At 37.1% G+C, this 25,291-nt stretch overlaps 1 protein-coding gene across 4 annotated transcripts in view; it reads left to right on the forward strand.

Moving 5' to 3' along the window:
- Positions 1-5,695: 5,695 nt before the first annotated feature.
- Myot (myotilin) overlaps positions 5,696-25,291 on the forward strand; it is a 46,968-nt gene continuing 27,372 nt past the window's right edge. Inside the window, exons 1-6 of one of the 4 annotated variants that reach the window (XM_010614117.3) lie at positions 7,190-7,331; positions 20,924-20,992; positions 21,467-21,584; positions 22,257-22,319; positions 22,976-23,117; positions 24,592-24,615. In XM_010614117.3, coding sequence (XP_010612419.1) covers positions 20,985-20,992; positions 21,467-21,584; positions 22,257-22,319; positions 22,976-23,117; positions 24,592-24,615 — 355 coding nt within the window. In that variant the 5' untranslated portion in view covers positions 7,190-7,331; positions 20,924-20,984. Of the gene's footprint in view, positions 5,836-7,189; positions 7,332-15,626; positions 15,938-20,923; positions 20,993-21,466; positions 21,585-22,256; positions 22,320-22,975; positions 23,118-24,591; positions 24,616-25,291 lie in introns of those variants that run through there. The other 3 variants (XM_010614118.3, XM_019206077.2, XM_010614119.3) reach the window with 3 other exon arrangements.

Consider the following 25,291-nt stretch of genomic DNA (forward strand, 5'->3'; position numbering starts at 1 on the left):
AAAAAAAAAAAAAAAAAAAAAAAAAATCCTACCCCAAGGAGATCACATTCTAGAAGATGAAAGGAGATGATCTATATAAAGCATCTACTAGACAATCTGGCACCTAATAAAGGTTAGTGGTGATTTTGCTGTTGTTATCATTATTAAAAATGCACCATATATCCACATTTAAAAAGCAAATCAGCCAACTCACAAAGAGGCAGCTCCCAGCAAATTGTAGGTCATAAAACAGTTCACACAGCAGTGTTTCACAAGGACAGACATTATCACCATGGCAACGTCTTCCTATGTTCTTTAACAGTACTTGGCTCAAAACCGTGGAAGAGCCAGCATGGTCTGTGAAAACACCAGGTAAAAAGCATCATGTATAGGTCTGCCTCCCAGAAAATAACTTCCTCTATAGGAATCACCTTAATAAAAGTTATGTATAAATTCTTAAAATAAGAAGCACAAATTGGGGAATAATTATCTGTAAAACCACAAGGTCTCATCTTCAAAGATTTCTTTTCAAAAGCCAGCTTCCTTAGTAGATCCAAAACATGATGTGTTGTTCAAAATTCTGTATGACTAATAAGCACATGAGAAGCAACATCTTAATCTTTGAGGAAATGCAAATCAGAGCTACAAATAGGCACCACTTCGTACTTGGTAGACAGCTGTAATTTAAAAAGCAGAAAATAAGGGTTAGCAAGGATGTGAAAAAATTAGACCTTTCATTCACTGCTGGTGGGAATAGAAAGTAGTTCAGCCTTTGTAGGAAGAGTTTGGCAGCTCCTCAAAACGTTAAATATAAGAATTACTGTATGATACTAAAATTTAATCCCTAGAAATAGCCTCGGAAGAACTGAATGGGTATTGCAAATAGGATTGTGGCAGTACTATTCACAAGAGCCAAAAAGTACAAACAGCCCAAATGTCCATCTGTGGTTAGATGGTTCAGTAAATTGTGGTATATACATACAATGGAATATTATTCAACCATAAAAAGGAATGAAGTACTGATCCATGCTAATATAACCACTGGCTAGCATGAATTGCTGCTTTAGTAATAATTGCAATTAAAACTAAAGTGACAGTATACATTTGCAGGGAACAGCTTTCATTATAAAGTAATACAGGCAAGGAAAGGAATCTAGTTGAGTAGTGCCTAGAGCAGGCCCACTCTCATGAAGAGGATCAGCCTGGCCCACCCACAAAAGTAGGAGGCTAGGATCAGCTAAAGTAAGCTGGGGTCTGGTTGAATACTATCTCAATCTTGGTTTCATAGCTCAAGTTGAATCCTCCACTAGAGAGGCAATCTCACTCCCGTGGGAAGAATCCTCATGGTTTGAAGGGAAACCTCAGTTCCATGAGGCTGTGTTGGAAGCTGAGGGGACAGTAGATTTAAGGCAATATAAACTTTGGAGCTTAGCTGAGTGTCTCTGTAAATCTCTTGTTACCCCTAGTCTTGAAAGGTAATAAGATGAGCTAGGTAAATTTAGGGGTAATGAATCGTACTCTGTCAACTTTTAGACAGACACTCTGTAAGTGACTAACACGCTTGTCTATAAGCAGAGCTTAGAAAGATTTGACTTAGAGTATTACAAAATGAAAGCCAAGCTTTGTTCTACTACTTTTAGTTACCAAATTTTGAGCATTTGTAGGCCCAAGTGAACAGTCGTGATTGTCAGCAAAGCTCATTTTGAAGTCTCCATTGTAGGAGAAAATACAAAGCATTCTTTCACCGAGTAACAGATTAAAGACCTAAGAGTTAGTTTGTTCTTTGTCCTTGTGGTGATCTCTGACGATGCAAGACAAGGTGTCAGATACATCTCCAAAACATTATGCTAGTGAAAACATCCAGACATAAAAGTCACACATTATATTTCCATGCATATGAAATACCAAGAACAGAAAATGTCATAGAGATAGAATCCAGTCTGATGATTGTCAGGGGACAAGGGATGAAAAGCTGTGGGGAGAAATTTCTTAATGGGTTTGGGGTCTTGCTTTGGGGTGATGAAGTAGGTTGGAACTACATAAAATTTTGTGCTATGTTATGAATGTACTAAATGCCACCGAATTGTTTAAAGTGGAACATTTTATAGTACATGAAACTTTCTTCAATGGATTATTTTTTAAAAAGATGATATATACATGGTCAGTAAAGGTATTAAACACTGAGGAAAATCTATGAGATTGCTTAGCCATTTCAGGAATCCATATAAATGATGCCAATATTATAGATAGCCATTAGATTGAAATATTACAGTCAGATAGGGCTAGGCCTTCAAGAAAGTCAGGACGAAGATGAAACACATTACAACTGTAGCTGGAGACATGTCTGCTGGAGACCAGCCCTCAAGATAAAGACAAGGTGACCAGACCTGCATACTTCCTCAAAAGACAAACACCAGGCCTAATGAAGCCTAGATAGACATCAGTCACCCTGGTGGGTGACCTCTGGACCCATCATCTCCTAGAAGAAGTCTTTATTCTTTCCATGCACCCTTGTTACATGACTTACTTACGTTTTGGGCTACTTTTACCTGACCTGTAACTTATTAGTTGATTGTGGTTGTAACCCATGGTGTACCCACATGGGTTTTGCTCTTTAAAACTTCCCTGTAAAGTGGGGTCCCTGGGCTACCCAATCGGGACCCCTCCTGACACTCAGGAGCTAGTCTATCAATAAATATTTATCTATGCTTAACCTCCATTACTCCTAGAATTCATTCCTCAACTTTTAGAGAACATAAACTCAGTCTATCAGACATCTAACGGGTTGGGAGATATAATATTTTCATATTTTGTCTCCTGTATCACCAGTACTTATTCTAGGTGAAGGAAATGTTGAATAAAATTTATAAAAGGCCATTATTTTGGACTGAGTTTCTATACTAGTCCCCAGAAGGGAACACCAACATGTACTCTCCTGCTAAGTACTATATAATCAAAGGGAAACTTTAAGGAAGAAGGTAAGACCACAAACAGTTTTTCATGAAAACAGAAAATTCCAAGCAGTCATTTAGCAGGAAAGAGCCCAATCAGCGAGCCATAGGGAAATCTTGATTTAACCCTTACAAGAAAAGTAATCTGATGATAATCTGCTTTTTTTTAAAAAAAAAATCCCTTATTCCCACCTTAAGAAAAAAAACCCTGTTTTGTCATATCCAGTAAGAGCATCTATTCTATTTTATAAAATGAGATATTGACCTGATTCACAAATCATTAATAAAAGCCAATTAGATTTATAACTAAGTTTGTTTAAATTTTGTTGTTTTAACAAGGAACATAGAGTACTTATGAAAAGCCTGTTTTTTTTTCTGTTAAAATATACTTTTTAAGGTAAAATTTTGGCCGCCATACAAATACAAAATTAACATATATCAAACAAAGGTTATCTTTGATATTAATAATAATATTAATAATAAGGTTTGTTTAATTTTAATGAAGAGATCTGATAAAATGTTAAAAACTGATTCAAAAGATAACTAGAAATACTAAAATGAATTTAATGGGTGCAAAATTATTTTCCTGTGTGTAGAGGGTAGTGATCAATTGTACTTCCACAAGATAAAGTTCGTTTCTATTTCTATGAACAAGAATAATTTGCATGATCCTCAATTTTCACCTACTCTACAGAGTTTAAAATAGTTCAAAGACAGTAAAAGGTGTAGAATCAGATATAGAAAGCTTCACTAATCAATGCCTAGAGTTCTGAAGACACCCTCTGTAACTTCTTTTTTCAAATCTCACAACTTCTTTCCACATCTCTATGGCAGTAACTCACTACTTTGGCAAATGCCTTCTCTTTGCTGATTTCAGGCTCTCACTTGTTTAAAAAAAAATGTTTTTAAGGACGAGATGGCTTGGATGACCTGAAACTCACCTTGAGCTCCGACAGCCTGCTAAGAACCTGCTCACAGGAGGCCAGATGCTGAGTCACAGATTCCTGCAGGTAACAGAGCCATCGAAGCTGTCAGCACTCATGATCACATTGCGTAAGTTAGGGCAGTACATGCCATCCTTTGGGAGGGAACTGTTCTGAATGAGCCCTTCCAGGGTGATTTGCCTTTCTTTGTACTGCTCCTAGAAATGGGGTAATATGGAATTCCTCCATTTTCTGTCATGACTAACAAGCATCATTTAATTTTTAAACATTTGGCTGAAACTAGCAAGAGAAGTAGTCTGGAACTATGAAATGAAACAAAATAAAGCAGATGGCCTCTATGAGGTGCTAAAAAAAATACCAACTGCACTGAATGGCTAGAGAAATGTTTACACTATGCTCCATACCCTTAGTTTACTGCAAAGGTAGTTGGACATTTAGGCTTTTTCTTTGCATTTGATCTATCGCACTCCCTAGCCGCTCAACTTTGGACAAACAGTACATCCTCAATCAAGGCTTGTTAAACTTAAAACTTATTAGAACAGAAGTCTGCATTCACCACAGAAATTTTCAGCTTGTTCCTGCTCATAGGAAGTTTCTCCTCATGTTGAACCTAAATTATTTTTATTATACAGTATTTTAAATGTATTGATCAATTTAGCAAAATCCACCAACAGTGTATAAAATAAATCTTAGGCTTCCGGAAATAAAAGTGACTTTTCACAGTTTAAAACATCTCACTGTAGGTAGGAAGATGATTAGCAGGGGTAGGGGTTTGGACAACAGGTTAAAAAGTTATAGATAGGAAGATAAATTCTAGTGTTATATCACAGTTAATAGTTATGTAGTGTATATTTCAAATAGCTTAGAGAGAGGATTTTAACTCTTCTTATCACTTAGAAATGATAAATGTATGTGGTGACAGACATACTAATTTGTCTGTTTGTCATGCCACAATGTATTCAGGTTGAAGCGTCACTCTCTACCTCATATGCAAGGATTTGTCCTTTTAAAACAAATTACATGATGTGTGCCTGCAATCCCAATAATCTAGGAGGCTGAGGCAGGAGCTTTGCAGGTTCAAGCCTAGCCTGAGCAATTTACCAACTCAGCCTGACACTGTCTCTCCAAAAAGAGGAGATTAGGGGTGGGGCTGAGTATGTAAATTAGTGCAAGGGTCCTAGGTTCAATTTCCAGTACCGAAAAATAAAAAGTAAATTAAAGTTCAGCATGGTGGCACACACCTGTAATCTCAGCCCTTGAGAGGCTGAGGCAACAGGACCCCAAGTCTGAGCCCAACCTGGGCAATTTAGCAACTGAGACCTGTCTCAAAATTTAAAAGGCGGGAGGGGTTGGCCGGGGGTGTAGATCAAATGAGAAGGTTCTGAATTCAATCCTCACTACTGATAAGAAATTTTAAATGTTTTATAAAACTTTTTTATAACTATCTATAATATTGTACAGATTCTTTATTAAAGTTAATGCTAAAATGAATATTAAAAATCAGTAAAATTATAATCTGAGCCAAACAACTGTGAACGGCCTCCTGTCTTTTGGTAGGAAAGGAAGGACAGTTTACATTTCCCTTAAATGCCAGTACCCAAATTCTTTACATTCCAGATAAAAATGCCTTGCTCACCACAAGACTTTGGCTGTGCCCTCCCTTTTATCTCCCGTTAGATTTGCGGTGCAATTATTAGTGGATAACTCAAGGTCACATATTTCCCGTCCTCTTTGGGAGGATGGGTACTCTCCAAATGCAGGAAATTGAAAGCTGATAAATAGGGTGAAACTGGAAGACCCTTCCCCAGCTCTTCCAGCTGATACTGAGCCTCTTGTACACAGCTGTCATTCCAGTTTGTGTCCCTTTTTGCCAGACAGTAAAGATCTACCTCAAACACAGCCTTGCAGGGCTCTTTGAGGGGACAGCACGGCAGAAAACCAGACAGACGACCGTGGAGGCTGTGAGTACCTTTGAAACCAAGGCTCGTGGTTGGCCGGGTTTTCTCATATTGGTCCTATAGATTAGGAAAGTCACATGTTTTTAATTCCTTAGGAGCAGGATATGGAATCTAATCCTGATGCTTTTAATTTGCACAAAATCAGTACAATAACTTCCCGCATCTACCCTCGGGACTAACCACATTTATTCATTCACATTTTTATTATGTAAAGAAGTAAGCAAATGCATGAAGGGTTTCAAAAATATTCTGGAGCTCAGTATTCCCTGGCTGGATCCAAACATCTGGAGCTGGTAAAGGCCCTGCGTTTCCCAGCAATCCCTTCGGGTCAGTGTTGCCTGAGAGGCCAGTGCCAACATGAGTGTGTGAGTAGCAGACAAGAGAGCAGCAGTTTCCACATTTGTCCTTTCATTCTCTTCAACGTTATCTGGGCCTCTGACTCTGCCAGGCAGACACCAGGCCAAGCAGAATCTGCTAGGGACTTTCAAAATGGAAATGACCAAAGGAAGGGAGAGATAAAGAGAAAACGCATTGCCATAGAAAGAAAAGGGGAGTGTTGTGTGGAGAAAGCAGAGAAGGTAATAAAAAGACAATGTTAATAGCTGCTGTTACCTAGAATGACAGGAAGATTTGGAGTCATCCTTTAGAGCTCAATCCTGAATGCTTAGGAACGAAGGAAGGAAGGAAGGAATCCATAGATTAATTCTGACTGACAAAGGCTTTCTGATCAGAACATCTGAGGAAACAACAGAAATAGATATGAATTCTTGCTTTGTGTTAGGTAACTTGGATCGCTGTGAAATCTTTGGGTACTAGAGAACTGAGCTCCTGAGAGGTCCTCCAACATTTCCAGTACTTATAGATGATGACTTCTTTGGGGAAACACTGAAGCCCAACAGATGGAAGAGATACAGCAAAAATACATTTGAAACTGAGATAGATCAAGTGATTTCCCCTGAGATTGGCTCTGAGTTTAGTTTCCATTTCTCACCTTGATGTACTCTGTTATCTTCTAGAAAAAGTGGAGGGACTACGTCTATGAATCTGATGAGGAACAATGGATGTATAAGAACAATGGCTAAAGATTTCAGTGACTCCATTGTTTCGCATTCTGGCTTTTCTATGCACTGTGCACCAGGAGAAGAGATATCAGTACCTCTGGGCAGAGAAGTTATCTCAATACTCAACTCCTGGCAGGAGAATTTGTGCCCTGACTTATTTTTAGTGCTTTCCTACATGAGTAATCCAGTCAGCTGAAGAAAAGCCAGCAACCTGACTATTCTCTGAGCTCACTGCCCTTATTTATTCCTTAACAATTAGTAAGATATTTAGTCACCTGAGGGAGAATCTACTAGAAGGTTGAGGTCCCATCATTTTCAAACTGTCAGAGGTCACATAGGATTATCATTCCAACCAAGTGAAAGTGTGGGCCTCGCTGTTTCATTGGTAGCAACCTTTTACTCAAGGGCGAAAGACAAAGAGGTTAATAACAAAATCAGGTATGTAATAGTTCTCGTTTTATTAGTAGGGTGGAGGATGGGGTGAAAAGAATTCTGCTTTATCCTTTATGAAATGTGAGACCTTAAATTAGGGTACACGTTCTGCTAATCTTAGGCTTCAAACTGGACTGGTGGTAGGAGTTCATGAGGAATAGTGCCTTCGCCAAAAGATACAGAAAGTGAAATGTGAAAAGTTAATCAGTCATTTCCACATCTTTGCATTTGGATTTAACCTTAAATATTTAGTTTTATTTCAACCTCATACAGCTTGTGAGGACAGATTTATCCAACACCAGCTGTTCTCATATTTAAAAGCTGTACCACAAAGATAAAATTAGAATCAAATAAGGATCATATTTCTCACCAAGAATTCTGTTCTATGTCCCACTGATGCCCTGAGCCAAACTGTCGCACCAAATACCAGCATTACTGTTGTTTTTCTTGGACACTTCCTACGTAGTCATAGTATAGAGACTGAATAGGTTATAAAAAAGAGGCATGAGCCCTAAATTCACAGAACTTCATCCACGAAGGCGAATTTGTTTTCAAGGTTATTGCTATAATTGGAAGGGAAAGTACACTGTTCCCGTTACTTTCTCTCTCTTTTTTTTTCCTTTCCACTTCAGGAATTTTCCAAACTCAAATGAGACTCAAAGTAGATTGAAGACTAGGTAAAACACAACTGCCCATTAAATCAAATAAGAAAGACCAAATGTCACGTTGGTGTTCAATATTTGATATGACAATGTATTATATAAAAGAAAGAAAAACAAATGCTTAAGACTCTAAAATACCATTTGCCAGACTTTCACCTTGACTGTGGTCTAATTGGAAAAGTACATTGTAATATTCTATGCCAAGTCTGGAGGTCTTTCACAAGAAGGGAAGCAAAAGTGACCAATAAACATACAAAAGATATACAATCTCACTTATTATTAAGAAATGGCAAGGCTACAAAACAATGAAATATCATATTAAGAGAATGAAATTTATTTGCAAATGACTGTTGATAATATACCATTTTAGAAAAGAATAATTTAAAACAAGGCTATTAAAATTTAAAATATATTTGCTTTTTGTCCCATAACTTCACTGCTATAAATTCAATATCTATAAAAACATGCAAAGTTAGATTTACCAAGATGTACACCTAACCAACCCACATATTCTTCAATAGGGAACTTCTTAAGCAAACTATTATTAAACCATATAAAATACTACATAGGAAGTTACATGAATAAGTTAGATTTTTTGTGCTACTATCAAATGATGATACACAAATAATTGAAAAGCATAGTACAGAATGGTATATGCAATCCGATCCCATTTATGAAAAATAAAATTATATACCTCACTGTATGTGTGGGTAAATTTTCTGAAAGGCTATACAAGAAACTGTCAATAGAAATTGAGGATTGGGCCTGGGATTTAGCTCAGTGGTTCTGCCGCCTGCCTCGTAAGCACAAGGACCCAAGTTTGATTCCCAGTACCAAAAAAAAAGAAAAAGAAATTGAGGATTAGAAATGGATGAAGTTTTACTTCTTACTTTATACCTTATACACTTTTTGAGTTTTTGCCCATTAGCACCTACTACTTTTATATAAAAGTACCTTAGATATCAAGAAATTAAACTTTACTCAAAATACTTTCAGTACTGATTGTATTTTACTATATCCTAATTTTCTGGAAATCAGTAAGTCCCATATGTTCAATGAAATAAGCCAGAACTCTATTACTTCTAGGACGGACAATGTTTTCATACTTGTTTTTACTTTGAAAGTAGATTTGACCTTCCAGGATCTATTTCTTCCTACTTTAGTATCGCTTCAGTAATTAGAAAAAAAAAAAAAATCAATGTCAGGCAATTGCTCAGTGTGACAGCACTCTGAGCACATTGCATTCTTCCAAGACATTCCTAAAGGGACTCTGCCCTAATTTCAAGAATCCAAGGATGTAACACTGATGTATGATGATCTGATGTATGAAAGCACTCTGTAAATTACTAAATGGAACAGAAATTTGGATGGTGGATACTATGGGGAGTATATTTCCTCTCCTGATCCCACCAAGTATCCAGGCAGCCACAGGATAACTATATGAACTACCATTCCAGCATTATACTATGCAGCAAGTCATCCAAGTACATAGGCTGATAAACTTTAATTTCTTTCCCTCACTTGTGACACTCCTGTAGACAAAATGGATTCCCCATGATATTACCTTTGAGTGTGGGAATGTGTGTATTCATGGAAGTTTTTAAAAATAGAAATCAAGTACATAACACGTACAATAATCAAACTTTGAATTATGTATTAGTTTATAGGCATGGCATTGTTATCTTATTTACTGGCTCATTACCCTATTTATCCTTAATAATATAATAAACTCCATGAGCCCATTACTCAATGCAAGAACTAGAATTATACTAGTAATCACATTATCTACTCACTTTTCCCTGCCTCTTTCTTCTACCTTCTTCCACTTGTAACCACTAGCCTATATTTTGCGTTTATCATGTCTTTAATTTTAAATAATGTTATCAAGGTTATATTATTGTATCTTAAGTTAAAGTAGATCTAAGCAAATGAAGGAATCCATTTGTCATTAACATCACAATGAATTTGATGAAGGGCAGGAACTGCATTAAATGCCCTGGGAGGAAGACAGATGTCTAATATAGCAGAGCATTGCACTCAAGACATTTTTGTTGAATTGGATCTAGCAAAGTATTGAATACATAGATTATTATTACAACCTTAAATAAGCAAGGAATTGGCAGAGTTCTCTTGAAGTTTGGACAGACTAGAGATTTATGACCCAAATAACTCCTGCAATGTAGGCCAGTCGGTGGAGCAGGTAGTCTCTCTTGCTTGATACCTAATGTGAAACTTCTTCCTCATCTGTTCTATACACAATGACAGTAAATCTCCCATAAGTACAGGTCTGATCCTATTTGCTTTCTGCCCAATACAGAGATCTGCAATGATTCTTTAACATAAACCCTTTGAGATCTGGTCCTAACCCACCTTTCTTTTCAAACCAAATTCCTTGCCTTTCCATATGCATGCCACACATTTTAGCCCATGTTAAGGCTGCTCACACTCTGTCAAAGCATGGTCTATAGGCAGGCAGCCCTGGCTTACGTACGGGTCTGTGAGAAGTGTAGGATTTCAGATCCCACACCAGACTTATTGAATCAGAATCTACATTTTCAAAGATTTTTCAGGTGGTGTGTACAAATCAAATTTTGAGAATCACTGTAAAACTATCAAGCATTTTTCCACAGTATTTCAGGGGCTCTAATCATCATTGACTTCCCTGCCTGCAGAAGATGTACCTAGAAAGCAAAAGGTTATCCAAACTATGTGCCCAAAATATGCTGCCTAGTCCTCGGTATCAAAAGAATACACTTAGTGGACATTCAATAAGTACTATACACTGACTAATTTAGTCCAGTTTTGCATCTGAAACAGTAACTAAAATCTTAATCTTTTACCCGATTGTCTGACAAGTCTGGCCCAATGTAAGCATCACACCCACATAAACATACATGGACATGTACATATACAGGGTCTTTATCGATAAGATTTTAAACAGGAAAGCTGATTTGAAAAGGAAGTGATGTGAAAGCCTGACAGGAAAATTGGACATGAGGGGTGTCTCAGGATCAACTGGACAATCACAGTGTGTTCTTCTAAAGTGAAACAGCGGGACTAGCTTTTACCTGAGGACTGCAGGGTTATGTGGAGCTGAATTTTCAATGGCTCTTCAATGGCTATAGAGGTCCTCATTTCCACACTGTCCAGAAAACAAGCACAGGGACCAGGGAAATCTGAGACTTGGTGTGAAGCTGCCTTTCTCTTTCTGTTCCCTCTCTGCCTTAGGTTCTCCACATGTGTCTATTCACAAGCCCCCTACCCCTGTTTCCTGGCCCTTCACACTGCTTCTTGCCTTTACAGGCTTGCCAGTGTCCTTCTCTCCTCTCCCCTGAAATTCAGCTTTTCGATCTCTTACACAGTTCAGCACAAAAGTTGGCAGTGAGTTCAGTTGAAGTGTGCTAAGAAGCCCGATGCAGTGGCACATGCCTGTGATCCCAACACTTTGGGAGGCTGAGGCAGGAGGATTGCAAGTTTGGGCCCAACCTGGACAATTAGCGACAATTAGAAAAACCCTGTCTCAAAGTTAAAAAAAAAAAAAAATTAGAAAGCTGGGGATGTAAATCAATGCAAAGGCCCAGGATTCAATCCCCAGTACAAAAAGAAAAGAATTGTGCTGAATGGAGAAAGCTAGGAAAAAAAATAAATAAATCAAGATGGCCTGCACCCCTGTCCTTGGCACACTCTTCCTCTTCCCTCATGTGACTTTCTAGCGACTTTCTTGAGAGAATTACACGGGGGTATCATATTCTATAGTGATGAGGCTGGACCTACTGGTGATTTATTCTATTATTATTTTCTGAACACATTTGCAGCTCTGTCTCTGCCAAGGCCTCTAATGTAGGTCTTTGGCAGCTTTGACCCAAAGCTACCTCGCATTCAGAAAGTGGAATCAGCACATTTACCACACATCCTTCTAACATTTTACAAACAACTTTTTACACACTGTCCAGATCAATTTACCTCAATACCATAAATCTTTTCTAATACATCTGAGCAATAGACAGAGACCATTCTCAGAGTTCAGTTTCCTACCCAGTGTCCTGTGTATGTGACAGGTAGGCACCTGTGTTCATATCCTTATGAGCTTTCTCCTAAACCCAAAAGCTAGATTCCAAGCTTCCCTAAGTACACGTAGGAGGATTTATTACACAGATCAAGGAAGTGCACATTTATAGAGGAGGTTAACAACTCTCCACTCTACAGGAGGATTGTTCAGACAAGGTTGTTGTGCATGGTCTTTTTCTTTTCCTTTAATTTGCAAAGCCTGCTTAATGCTACAAATTCTCCTCTCTGGGAATCTTCTAGTTACATTTAACTAGAGCACATGCGGTAGGTAACCTGACACCCTGCTGGGGACAGTGTGTGGTCCTAGCTGTCCTTGTGCACACAGTATTCCTCCTGGCAGTAACTCCAGGAGGGTGTGTGTGTGTGTGTGTGTGTGTGTGTGTGTGTGTGTGTGTAGAGGAAACAGAAATGGAACTGCCAGGCAGTATCGTACAGTGCTTATCCAGAGTCTGGGTCTCTGCCACAGAGTCTGGCTTCTGTGTTCCAAGGCTGGTTCAATTTCAATGTTTTATCCTCAAATAAAAAAAAAATCTTCTAAATCCAATCTTTACCTACATTTGAAAGTTCTCTTATAAAACAAAGTGAGAAATATCATATAATTCAAAGGAAACATCTGTTTATCTTAGTATTTGAGTCTGAAGGCCTGAGTTTTTCATATGGGAGAAACTGTAGAAACAGGGTTCTTAAAATCAACTCCCATAGTGCCACAATTTAAAGTCAAAGAAATCACAAGAAAATAAAGTAAGGGCATTTTTTTTCTTTAAAAGAGAGAGATGACTCTTGGAATACTTGCTTCTGGAGTCCTAAGCCTCCCCCTAAGGCACCCAACAACCATGAGAGCCATGCTGTCATGATGAGACATTGTGTGGAAACAGACAAAGACACCAAGGTGCCAGGCATGCAAGTGAAAAATCATCCTGGATGTGTATTACCTAGTTCCAACTGCTAATACATGGATTCAGGTCGATACTGTCCATAGCTTTCTCATGGATTAGATATGAAGTGCTCAGAAGACTTTTCTTGAATTCCTGGCCTAAACATTGAGCCCCAGGAAGAACATATGCCCCAGAAGAGCAAAATTTCAAGATATGTCCCAGTTGTTTCCAAGCCCTCTAGGATATCAGCATGAAGGGAAGAAGTAGTAACTGTCATAACTCATGAGCAGATGTTATATCCTTTGATAGCCATGTGAGAAAGGCTATGGACCATGTCGAGTTTAACAACAATAAAATGGGTACTGCAGGGGTTGAGCTATATAGATATCTAAACAAAAATGTGTATACTAGCTATTGAAGTGGGAATCTTTCAAAATAACTTCATAGAATAAATGATTTTTTTATCAAAATACCTTTTAGCTATCAGAGGAATCACGAGAACCAGGACAATGACTATTTTTCTCTAATATGAATGATAGATGATTAAGAAAGCCAGGACAGAATTCCTCCTTAGCCCTTAGCAAAAATCAAGAACACTGATGAAGAGGCAAAACTTCAAGTGTGATCAAATAAATTGTCTAACTATCTGGAAATCAATAGCTCAGCCTTGATATTAATTTGTTGAAAATAAAAGACTTACTAAGAAAGGAAGGAAGGAAGGAAGGAAGGAAGAGATACAGAAGGACAGAATGAGATGAAGGAGGGATGGATAATGTGAAGGTTGAATGGTGAAGAATTAAGAGATTAAGAGGTCTGGAAAATTTCAAATCTACTGTTGCTAGAAAATGGTTAACTAAATGGGAAAAAATGGGAAGGTGGGTCTTTAGAAGTTTCCAAGTACCAAAGCTCCCTTGAGAACTGTTTAAAACCATTATCAAGGGCCGGGGATTTGGTCCAGTGGTTCCACCACCTGCCTTGAAAGTGGAAGGACCTGAGTTCGATCCCTGGTACCAAAAAATAAAAAAATAAAACCATTATCAACATACTCATTTGAGGTTGAGGATGTAGCTCAATGGTACACTACTGGCCCCAGCCTGTGCAAGGGCTTAGGTACAACCCCCAGCACCACAAAACACACATATACACAATCATTCATATATTTAAAACACAAAAGTCTCTTTCCTAATACATGTTATTTGTGGACACTTCAAATTAATTATTTTTACATGAATAAATAGTATTTAGTATGGCCTCTGTTCCCAAATAGGAGATTAACATTTAAAATAAACACTAAAATGAAAAAATGGAAATAAAGTGTTCGTAAATGGGGAGGGGAAGAGGGGGTGAAGGGAGGGCAGGGACAAGGGGAAAAAATGAGAACCAAGATCACCTGTCATGTAAAGGTGCAAGATCAATAATGAATGTAACTGTACTGTATACCTAAAGCATACCAATAAACTCAATAAAAGGAAAAAAATAAAATAAACACTGAATCATAAAAAGGCCAACAAAGGAAAAGAAATTGAAATAGTACAGTAAGTCTCCCCATTAAATCAAATACCTTAAATAACATTTAATAACACACTAACTTTAGCTTCTTGTGTAAATCCAAAGTATTCGTACTAATGGGACATTTTAAAGTGGATTTTTCTTATAGGGCTACTATCAGATTCCCTTAGTTGTTTATGTTTCAATAGATCTATGTCTTACTTTCAGACCACTAGGCTAAATTGCACCCAAGAGGCTAGTATAACTCTGCAGACATCCTAGATATTCAGGCAGTGTTATAAGGGCATTATCACTGTTCTTTTGTATGATGTCCCTGTATCTTTTCATCTTTCCAGGGTAAGACTGCCAAGGTCTTGGACTCTTCATTTGGCATAGTCTAATTCTGTTCTCTCTATAAAGATCTAAGGTTACATTCGGCAAAGGTTACCATTTACGTGAGACATGAAGCCTGCTAGCATAATTCATTACCAAAGTAAAATTCCTAGCTATTTTTTCTCTCAAGGCCATCCTTGGTACTGCCTAAAACTCAGAAGGAACACTTCAGGACAGATTACATGTAGGGCCCACATTTTTCATTTTGATATTCTGGGGAGTGGCAGTTTCATAGAGGGAAATACATGGAAATCAAATATAAAGATTACAGTGGCTTTAGAACAAGAATCAGATTTTTAAGAGTGAGCCTTGTTTTAGAAATTACTCCTTTGCATGTTTGGTTCAGTTTTATTACACAAATGAGTTATTAAAAGAGTTGTTTTCATAAGTAAATAACATTCTGAATTGTTTAAGTTGTTTCTAAAGCTCAGCTCATCTCATCTTTCAAAATTTTTCTTTATGGAATGTCAGTGAAAATCACTGTCACAAGTGTTGACTGCTTTTGCTTGAAACAGCAACATTGATCTTTCTTTCCCTTATCTTCTGCTGGAATTTCATCTACTCTGATAATTCTAAAGATCAGAGATTTGAAAGCATAATAAGAACCTCAGATTTCAAAGAATGTTTCAAAAGAACAAATTCTGGAAGAACAAAAGAACACGTTCTAGAACAAATCGTAGGGACAATCTCGCTTGCCACTTCTCACTAGGTAGGAAGACAACTGGGCTCCCAGGTCTTTCTCAAAGTTATAACTAATTAATGGCATTACTAGCCTCTATACCTTCGCCATTCTTACCGGCCTCCGTACCTTAGCAGACATAGTTTATTCAACGCATGACATACCACAAGGAATATTCAGGGCATTTCTTGGTTCCATTAGCCATCCCTGTCTCCCGTCATTGGTTGGAAGATCAGAGATAGAAGACAGGAAGTACTGCTTGGCCTCCACCCCGCACAGCATGTCAGGCTGCCGGCTGCCGGTGACTGCTCCACGAAGAGTGACTATTCATGCTTAGTACAGGAAATATCTGGGATGTTAAGGGGCTCCAGTATGAGCTCCCTTTCAAGAATATTAGATTCTCTCTTTTTTGTTCTTAATAGCTTGAGAGCATAGGACAGTTTCAAGGTGAGAAAACCTGAATCCTACTCACCACCAAAATTATTTTGCTAATATTTTCTAGCTACTCCTTTGAAATGTGCCAAGATGTTCAGAGGAAATTTTAGCCTTTAGAATCAACTGACCTTATATTTATTTATAAGCCGTGTTTCTTCTAAGAAGTTCCAGAAATTTCATACACCCTGTCTCACTTAATCCTTCTTTTCCCATGCGGTGGGCGGGGATGGTGGGATTTCATTTTGATCTTTCTGGCATATCCAGGAAGATAGCCTCTGGAAGCTATAAACATTCTCCACTGAAGTTTCAAACAATATTGCTAACACAGGAAATTTATTCATTCAAAAATAGGTATTATTATTATTGTTATTACTATTATTATTATTATTATTTGGGGACCTTGCACTTGCAAGACAGGCAGCAGAACCACTGAGCTAAATCCCTAGCCCCCCAAAATAGCTATTATTAATCTCCTGTATATCTGATACTATTCTAGGCACTGGGATACAAGAGTGCACAAAACAGACTAAGACTGACCTCTTGGAGTCTACATACAGTAAAAGGCCTATTCCACTACACAGTGAATTCAGAGCCATAAATACACTCTATAAGAGGGAGAAAATTACTTGAATATTGAGACTAATATTTCAAACTAATATGGTAATACAGGGTCTATTTGCTATATGCCTATATGGATTGCATTGAAAGATAGGAGAGTTGGATTCTAATGTTGTCTCTCCTACCAGTTGATTGTGTGGGCTTGGACAAATAATATCACCTCTCCAAACCTCAGTTTTGCTCTCTGAAGATGTTGGACAAGAAGATTTATCATGTCTTCTCTTGGCCTGAAGTTTTACAGTTACCAATAACTGATCGTAGGCTAAGGAGGTGTTAGGACTTACTGCCAAGATCAAAAGAGAAGCAATTCGTTTGTATAAATGGTTTTTATCTGTTGACGAGGTTGAGGGAAACAGCACAAAGCAACAAACACCTCCTAGGAAAACTAATAATAGTATCTCTCTATGCAATAATCTATAAAATCGGCCAACTCCACAGCTACTGTATGTTAACATTAGGCTAGACACTTTGAGGATAGGAAACATATTGAAAGGTCTCTGACCTTAAAAGAGCTTCCCAAAGTAGTATATGGTGGTAAATAGTTAAAAACAAAGGCTACTATAAAAATTCTAAGTTAAATAAATAAATAAATAAATAAAAGTTCTAAGTTCACAAGACAAGAAAATACTATGTAGGCCTAGATTAGAAATGTCTGAGGGAAGGCAAAATATCCCCTGGATCTACATATAACCACTGTCACAGTAATGACAGAAAATAATGTTTTCAGTGTTTGATATATGTTATGTAATGGGATAAGCACTTTTTGGGGCTATCTTATTAAATTCTCAAGACAACTCTAGAAATAAACCCTATTAGTGTGCATGTTTTACAGCTGGGGAAACTGAGACTTATAGGGAAGCCCTAATATACCTAGTGGAATACCCAGGAAGTATGAATCCAGAGTACCCAACCCCATTTAATGGTCACAGACCACTTTCCTCACACACAAAATCATGCAGCTGCCGTGTCTGACACGCAGCTTAGTGTTCCATAAATGCTACCTCCCTCTCACCCCTCCCACCCAGTCTCTACCACCTTTCACTCCAAACTCCATCCCCAACTCACCTTCACAGTTTTGAACATTTTCCAAGGTTTCATTGAAGAGGCACTCTATGTGGAAATGTTCTTAGACCAGCCAAGCCTCGCACCTTACTTACTTCAAGCATCTATTTCTGAGAGCCTGCTCGGTGATGTCTTATAGTGCTGTCCTGTGATGTCACATGAACTACTTAATGCAATATGACATTAATGTTTCTGATGTCCTGTGACACTTTAAGGTGAAACATATCTATCACTATATTTTTTACTGTAATGGGGATTAAACCCAGGGCCTTACATATGCCAGGCAAGTGCTCTACCACTGAACTATATCCTTGGCCCTTTTTTAAATAAGTTTATTTTGGAGCTCTTGCTAAGTTGCCCAGGCTAGATCCTCTTGCCTCAGACTCCTGAGCAGCTGGGCTTACAGGTATGTGCCACTGTGCTCAGTTCCATATTATTAATATTACTGTTATATTTTGCATTATTGAGCTTCATATGTGTAAATTTTACAGCTAACTACAAACATCTTCATGTTGCTGCAGAGGTCCTAACATAGAAGGAATCAAGAGACATTCACCAAATTAGAGTTTGAGTGTTTGTGAAGTTTTCATTTACTAGAGAAATTATTACACTCAAGTTTGAATCCACGCTGTTGTAGAGAATCTGTAGGTACAAGTTCTGTTTGTGCCTATATTTGAATATAAAAGTTTTCTGTGCAGGTTACCACCCATCTATCCCATGCCTATTCACAGCACTGAATGTGTCTGCTTCTGAACGACGGAAGAATACCTCTGTTATGTACGTATACCAACTCCACACAAGGAATGTAAACATTATGGACTGGAAACATGTACATCAAAGGGGGATCAAAAGATGGATATAAAAAGAAAGGAAGGGAAAGGGGATGAATGAAGGAATTAAGATGTATTATGTACATTACCAACTGCCCACAAGGAATGTGCAAGTTACATATACAAACATGTGCTGGTTAAAAAAATGTTTAAAAAGAATAACTTGAATCTTATATTTGAAACTAAAAAGCAGCTCATCAACTCACAAAAACAAAAGGTAGCTCCTGTTTGTAGTTTTATTTTAATCCTACAAATGTATTATAAAATACCACATACATGGCCAAGGATTTAGCTCACTGGCACCCCACCTGCCTTGAAAGCACAGTGTCCTGTGTTCAATCCCCAGTACCAAAAAGAAAAAAAAATAAACAAAAATAAAAGCAAAACAAACCAAAACAAAATATCACATACAAAGAAAGAAGTAAAAATAGCATATATAGTTTAAATAATTATAAAATATACATTCTAAATAAAATATGAAGTAGTACTGGTAAATCTTTTATATCACCTAAGTTTTAGGTTATATGATTATAAAACTTCAACATGATAAAGCATTTTTAAAGATTAAAAATGTCAAAAGTATTAAGGAAATATATAGAGAGATTGAGAAGAATGTAGATATAGTAATTCTAGTCCTAATAATAGTATCAAACACAGTATATAAAAGACTTTTAAATGGGAACTAATTTTCTTTATTAAAGCATTGTAATACAAAATAACTTTATGGTGCAGAATTTCTGGGATACTTACAATTTTAAATATTCTATTTCCATAAACCAATGGCTTCCCGGAAATTGTAATATATAATCATTTAGGCTAATCTACATCTTACAGTCTACTTTTACCTGGAAATTGCATGAAAGTTCTTAGTGGGGGAGAGCCACAATATCTAAATATTTGTCTGTGGAAATAAATCATCACAGACATGGTCTTTTTCTAAAGGAATCAAGTTTTAAATTCATGAGATCCTATCTCTGATCTCCATTTAGAGATTTGAAGTGAGCTCTAAACTTCCAAGTAGCTAACATAGAGGGAAACATAACCATATTAAGATTCAATGTCCATGAAAAAAAAAACTCAACTAATAGCCTGGGAAATACCAATTATTTCTGATATCAATAACTGAAATATATTTTGCTAGAAAATCACTATAGAGACAATGTGAACACTGACAAAATCTTCTACAGTCTGAATGTTGGTATTCCTCTAAAATTTGTATGTTGGAACTTAATGCTCAGTGTGGTTATGTTAGGATAGTCAGGCCTTTTGGAGGTGAAGGCTCCTATCTCACAAATGGGAATAGTTCCCTTATGAAAGAGACTCAAGAAAGCTCCGCTACCCCTTCTGCCATGTGAGGACACAGCAACAAGGCACCATTTATGAAGCAGAGAACCCTCATCAGGCTCCAAATCTGCTGGCACCTTGATCTTGAATTTCCCAGCCTACAACCAACCAACATCCAACCAGAACTATGAACAATAAATTTCCATTGTTTACAAATTACCATTTTTGTTATAGCAGTCTGGACTTAGACAATATCCTTCTTATAGTGTTGCAGTTTGTTCCAGTGAGGTTTTTTGGAGTTTTGTTTTTTTTGGTTTTTTGAGACAGGGTTTTACTATGTAGTTGAGGCTGACCTGGAACTCACTATATAGCCCAGGCTGATCTCGAACTCACAGTGATCCTCCTGCCTCAGCCTCCCGAGTGCTGGGATTACAGGCGTGCGCCACCACGTCTGGCCTTTGTTCCAGTGAGTTTTAAATTACAAATACTTTGAAAACTTCAGATGAAAATATAAACTCACTGACTCCAAACTATAGCTTCTTTCTGAGTCTATTTTCTGTTGCTATAGCAGAATACCTGATACTGGGAAGTTGTAAAGAAAAGAGATTTATTTAGGCTTATAGTTCTAGGGGTAGAAAGTCTAAGACTGGGCAGTTGCCTCAGGCAAATGCCTCTTACTATTTCAGAACATGGTGGAAACTGGGAGCAGACGGGGGCTCATGCAGAAATGGTGGAACACAAGGAACAGCTTCACTTTATAACAACCAGCTCTTGTAGCAATGCTGACAGTAACACTGTCAGAATTAACTCACCCTGTAAGAAACACATTAGCCTCTTCTAACCGCCTACTCATCTTGTAAAGGTCCCACCTTCCTCACATTGGTGAGCAAATTTCAGCCTGAGTTTCAGAAAGGACAAGCCATATTCAAACCATAACAATGGAAATGTTGTTTTGGAAAATACCTCTCTATCTCTCTTAGGCGCAACGCCATACCTGTGTTAAAGGTAAACATCCGGATTTTTTAAATTAACAGTGTGTCATCCTTAGTCAAGAATGCAGTTGTCCTATATTAACTGGCTGTCTATAACTAAATAATTTACTGGTCCTAAAATAAATACCATATACCTGAACTAATTTTTTTTTCTAACTACAAGCAAGATTTGTAGAGAATTTCTTTCTTTTTTTATTTTTTCTTTCACAAAGGTGCCCAGGGAAGTGGGAAAAAGTTTTTTCTCTGGAATTGTGCTTGGAATATGCCACAGAAATGTCAGAGTAAGTGCTGAATTACATGTGGATATGCATTTATGATGTATGAATACAAGAGAAACTCCACTTTTAAAAATACAAAGGAAGGCCGGGGGATTTAGCTCAGTGGTTCCACCACCTGCCTCACTAGTGCAATTACCCGGTATCAAAAATAAAAAATCAAAACAAAACAAAAATGCAAAACATACCCTAATACTTCCCAGAGAGATTTTGAAATAATTATTTGCTTTATAAGTTATTTCTTCTGAATAACTTGTTTCATAAGAGACACTGATTATCAGACTAAGACAGGAAATTTGAAGCAAAACTGTTAGGAGACATAATCCACTAATAACTGGTTAAAATACTACTGAAGTTATTACTTTAATCTTTTAAAATGTCTATAGGTAGAAGTATATGCTACATTCAAATATATGTAGTGATGCTTTTCTATCAAAGTCACCTCTAATTTTCTCTTGTTTGGTTTTGTTTTTCCTACAGCATAAAGAAGAAAATCACTATAGTTTCTCTGACCATCACTTCCCCAGTTAATGAAAACTCCAACACCAGATCAAGTTATTCTACCTTAGTTCAACCACTGTGCATTAATTCTCAGAGGGTAAGTTCTGTTTTAAGCCATCTTATAGGGTCTCAGAAAAGGAGACACAAGTCAAGAAAAGAATCAGTGCAACTATCTTGAAAAGTATACATGAGAAAATCTGCCAGCCACATGATCTCAGAAAGAACATGAAAGAAATCTATGGATCTCAAGAATAAACCTACAGTGGCTCAATAGCACAACGATTTGTCTGCATGCCAAACCAAAAGGGACAGCCCATACCAGAGTATTCCAACCATCCAAGGAATGAATTCCCTTTTATTTAAAAGGAAAGGAAGTGCTCTTTTGAAAAGGGAAGTGCTTTTTTGATCCAACAAGAGCAACTGTATGAAGGAAAAAACATTTAAACAGTAACATTTAGAGGTTATTTAAATGTTAGTTATGCAGTCTCTAGATACTTGCCAATATCTATTTCTCAAATGTAATGCCCAACGTTGTATTTCAGCATCCTGGAGGAGGGAATGCTAGGGGAGAAAAAAGAAAGAGTGGCAAAGAAGCAGACATCCAAACTGAAATTTAAATTAGAAGCATTAGCCTTTTCACAAAGGAAACTTAGGGTATGGTTGGCTGTTAACAACTGATCCGGTTAGTTTATGGCCACCATATATCTGGGTTTCAGGGACGTGTCTGTATGGATGATAGCAACATGTTCTCTTTTATTCCTTAAACCAGATGCAGAGTCCCTGCAGTAGCCTGTCAGGATCTACTTGTGATGTAGCCCCTGTGTTCACCAAGGTAACAAACATCCTGACTGCATGATAGAGTTTGGATTTTATACATAAACTTTAGATTTAGCCAACAAAGTATGAAAAAAGAAAGGAGAAATAAAGACTTCAGAGATAGTTATCATTTTATATGTATAAAATACTGAAGCTAAAAGGGGTGAAAGAATGAAGTTGAGAGTTTGATACAAGTGCTATAAACTATGATTCAGGGCTCTTAACAAACTACAATACCACCATGACACTGTGAGTAGTCATACAGACTAATTTGTAACTAGATATTTACTCAACAAAATAATCAAATTCAGCAAAACAACTACTACTACTAGTTCAACTAATCTGTTCTCTAATTTGAAAAATAGCACTAGATGAAATGAATAACAACTTCTACATTAATTTTTTTTTTTGGTACTGGGGATCAAACTTGGGACCTTGCACTTGTGAGGTACGTTAAATTCTGATATATGGAGTTAAGGTAAAAAGGACTTACAACTGATTGTAAAGTATACCAGAAAGTCCAAAAGAATGCCAGCCGCTCTTTGTTTTGATTAAGGTACAGTCAGTTTTCAATAATTATGATGAAAAGGCAGGCACACTTACTGAAAGTGGCATCTCAAATCACTGTGCAATCTTCTCTTCCAATCTGTGAACTCTATGTCTGTTCCTCAGCATCTTCAAGACATCTCTACAATCAGAGGTCAGTGTGTCAAGTTCGAATGCCGAGTCCGGGCCACAGCCACAGTTCAAGTTCGTTGGTACAGAGAGAAAGAGCAAATAGCCAGCTCAGACGACTTCCAGATTCTGAGGAAAAGTATCATGATAAGCTTTTCTACAACATTTAATTCCAATTAACTTTGAAATTTAATTCATGTCTTCAAGTAGCTTCATAGCTGATCTGTTGACAGGCTAAATGATTTCTAGTGTCACACAATTGTTATTTCAAATCCAAATGATTCTTCAACAACAAAAACACAGTGGGGCTGTAGCTCAATGGTAGAACACTTGGTTAACTATGCACTAGGACCTGGGTATCACGAAAATAAATATGCAACGTTAAGAACATTTTTAAAAAGAAAAAGAAAAGATAGCTGTTGCTTTAACAAAATAATGTTTTTAAATTTTAGAGTTAGGGTCTCACTATATTGCCCAGGCTGATGTTGAACCCCTCGGCTCAAATAGTCCTACTGCCTCAGCCTCCCTAGAGCTTGGATGACAGGCACACGTGTGCCATAGCATTAGACTGAAAGAATAATTTTGATAGCTGTGCAAACATTAGTTTATTGTCACAAATTAATCTCAATTATCATTTCACTGAGTTTTTGTCATGTAAATAAAAATGAATGTGAGACTACACATTTTTCTTGAGCAAAATGAATGAAGATGATGCATAACTTATTCCTGTTTGCATCTTTTCCCTACAAAAGAATGAACGAAGAAAGGGTAACAGGTATGATGACTTACAGTATGCTGAGCTTTGAGTTTATATCCCATATACAGTTCCTCATGTAATTCATTCAAGAACATTTTGAGATACATGCACTATTATCCCCGTTTTATGAGTAAGAAAACTGTAATCAGAAATGAAAAAACTATGCCTATGGTAACAAAGCTAGCAAACAGCAAAGCTGAGGTCGAGTCCAAAGTTCAAGGTAATTCTTATGCCATGTGGAGAAAAGACATATGTTTAAATATTAATTCCGAACTAATGACCATTGCACATGACCTTTAGGAAGAAACATGCTTTATTAGATAAAGTAGATATTATATCTTTTAAAATAAAATTTGTTGCATTAAAAAATAAAGTGAGACAAATTTATTATAATAAGTCTGAAAATGTACAACACAAAGAAGTTTTAAATTACCAATATTCTCATACCCCTTAACTATTGTTAAGCTTTTGCGTATTTTCTATAGGATACTATCAGATTTTAAATGTTGCATTCAACTTTATTTTAATCATAAAAATTAAGAAAAATGAATCTTTTGGGAGAGCACTTCAGGATTAGTGTTTCAGCAGTGGTTTACATTTAGAGAAAAGATACTTAACTGATTTTGTTTTATGTTACAGATGAAGAACTAAGGTCTAAAAAAGTAATTTTACAGAGTAACTTAGGGGTAGAATCAGCCCTAAGATTAAGTTCTAGCACCCTGTCAAGAGTTCATTCCTTTATGTACCTTTTCTGAATTTTGGTAGAATTTTATAGTCTGTGACACATGGCCCCTCTGACTAAATTAATTATCACCATTTAAGTGATTGCTATTTTCTTTCTTTTTATTTTTTTTAGAAGCTTCTTTATCATCGATTCCTGGTAAGTAGAATTTTTCAACATATTGATAATTGATCAGATCTAAGTTAGCATCACTATTGTCCTCATTCTTTTGAGGCTATCCTGTATCAACTTTTGAGCTGCCACAAGAAAAGAAGCAAGACAAGTGCGATTTGTCAGTGTGTTCATTCATACACTCATTAATTCAACACATGTTTACTGAGTACTATGGCTAGGTTCTGTTCTTGGAGCTAAGAGTCAGTAACGAACCAGACTGACAAAATCCCTGCCCATTCAAAGCATGCATTCTGTTTTTCATTCCTTTCGGCTTAGTACTTGTGACTCATCAGCTAAACACAGAAGCAGTGGGAGGCATCCTAACATTGGATGCCCAGAAGTAGGTGTGGTGCCCCTCACATAGTGGCCATCACCGCATTAGCATTAGGTCTAAATACCATAGGAAGGACACTTTCCAGGTCAGTTCGGAAAATATTTCTATAGGACTTTTACACTAAACACAACAGCTACAGAAATACAAAAGCCAAGGCATAAAATGTAATTCCTGCTTTCTATAATCTAATAGAGAAAACAGATGGATCTAGAGGCAAGTGACAAAAACTTTGCTATGACTATTTTTAAGGTTTATATTCATGAGCCTATTAAGATGGCAAAGTATCTAAGGAGGTGGATGTTTTTTTTTTTTTTTTTTTTTTTTTTT

The sequence above is a fragment of the Fukomys damarensis genome, unplaced genomic scaffold (genome assembly GCF_012274545.1).
Source record: "Fukomys damarensis isolate Sample0158 unplaced genomic scaffold, DMR_v1.0_HiC HiC_scaffold_9, whole genome shotgun sequence".
Classification (NCBI taxonomy): Eukaryota; Metazoa; Chordata; class Mammalia; order Rodentia; family Bathyergidae; genus Fukomys; species Fukomys damarensis.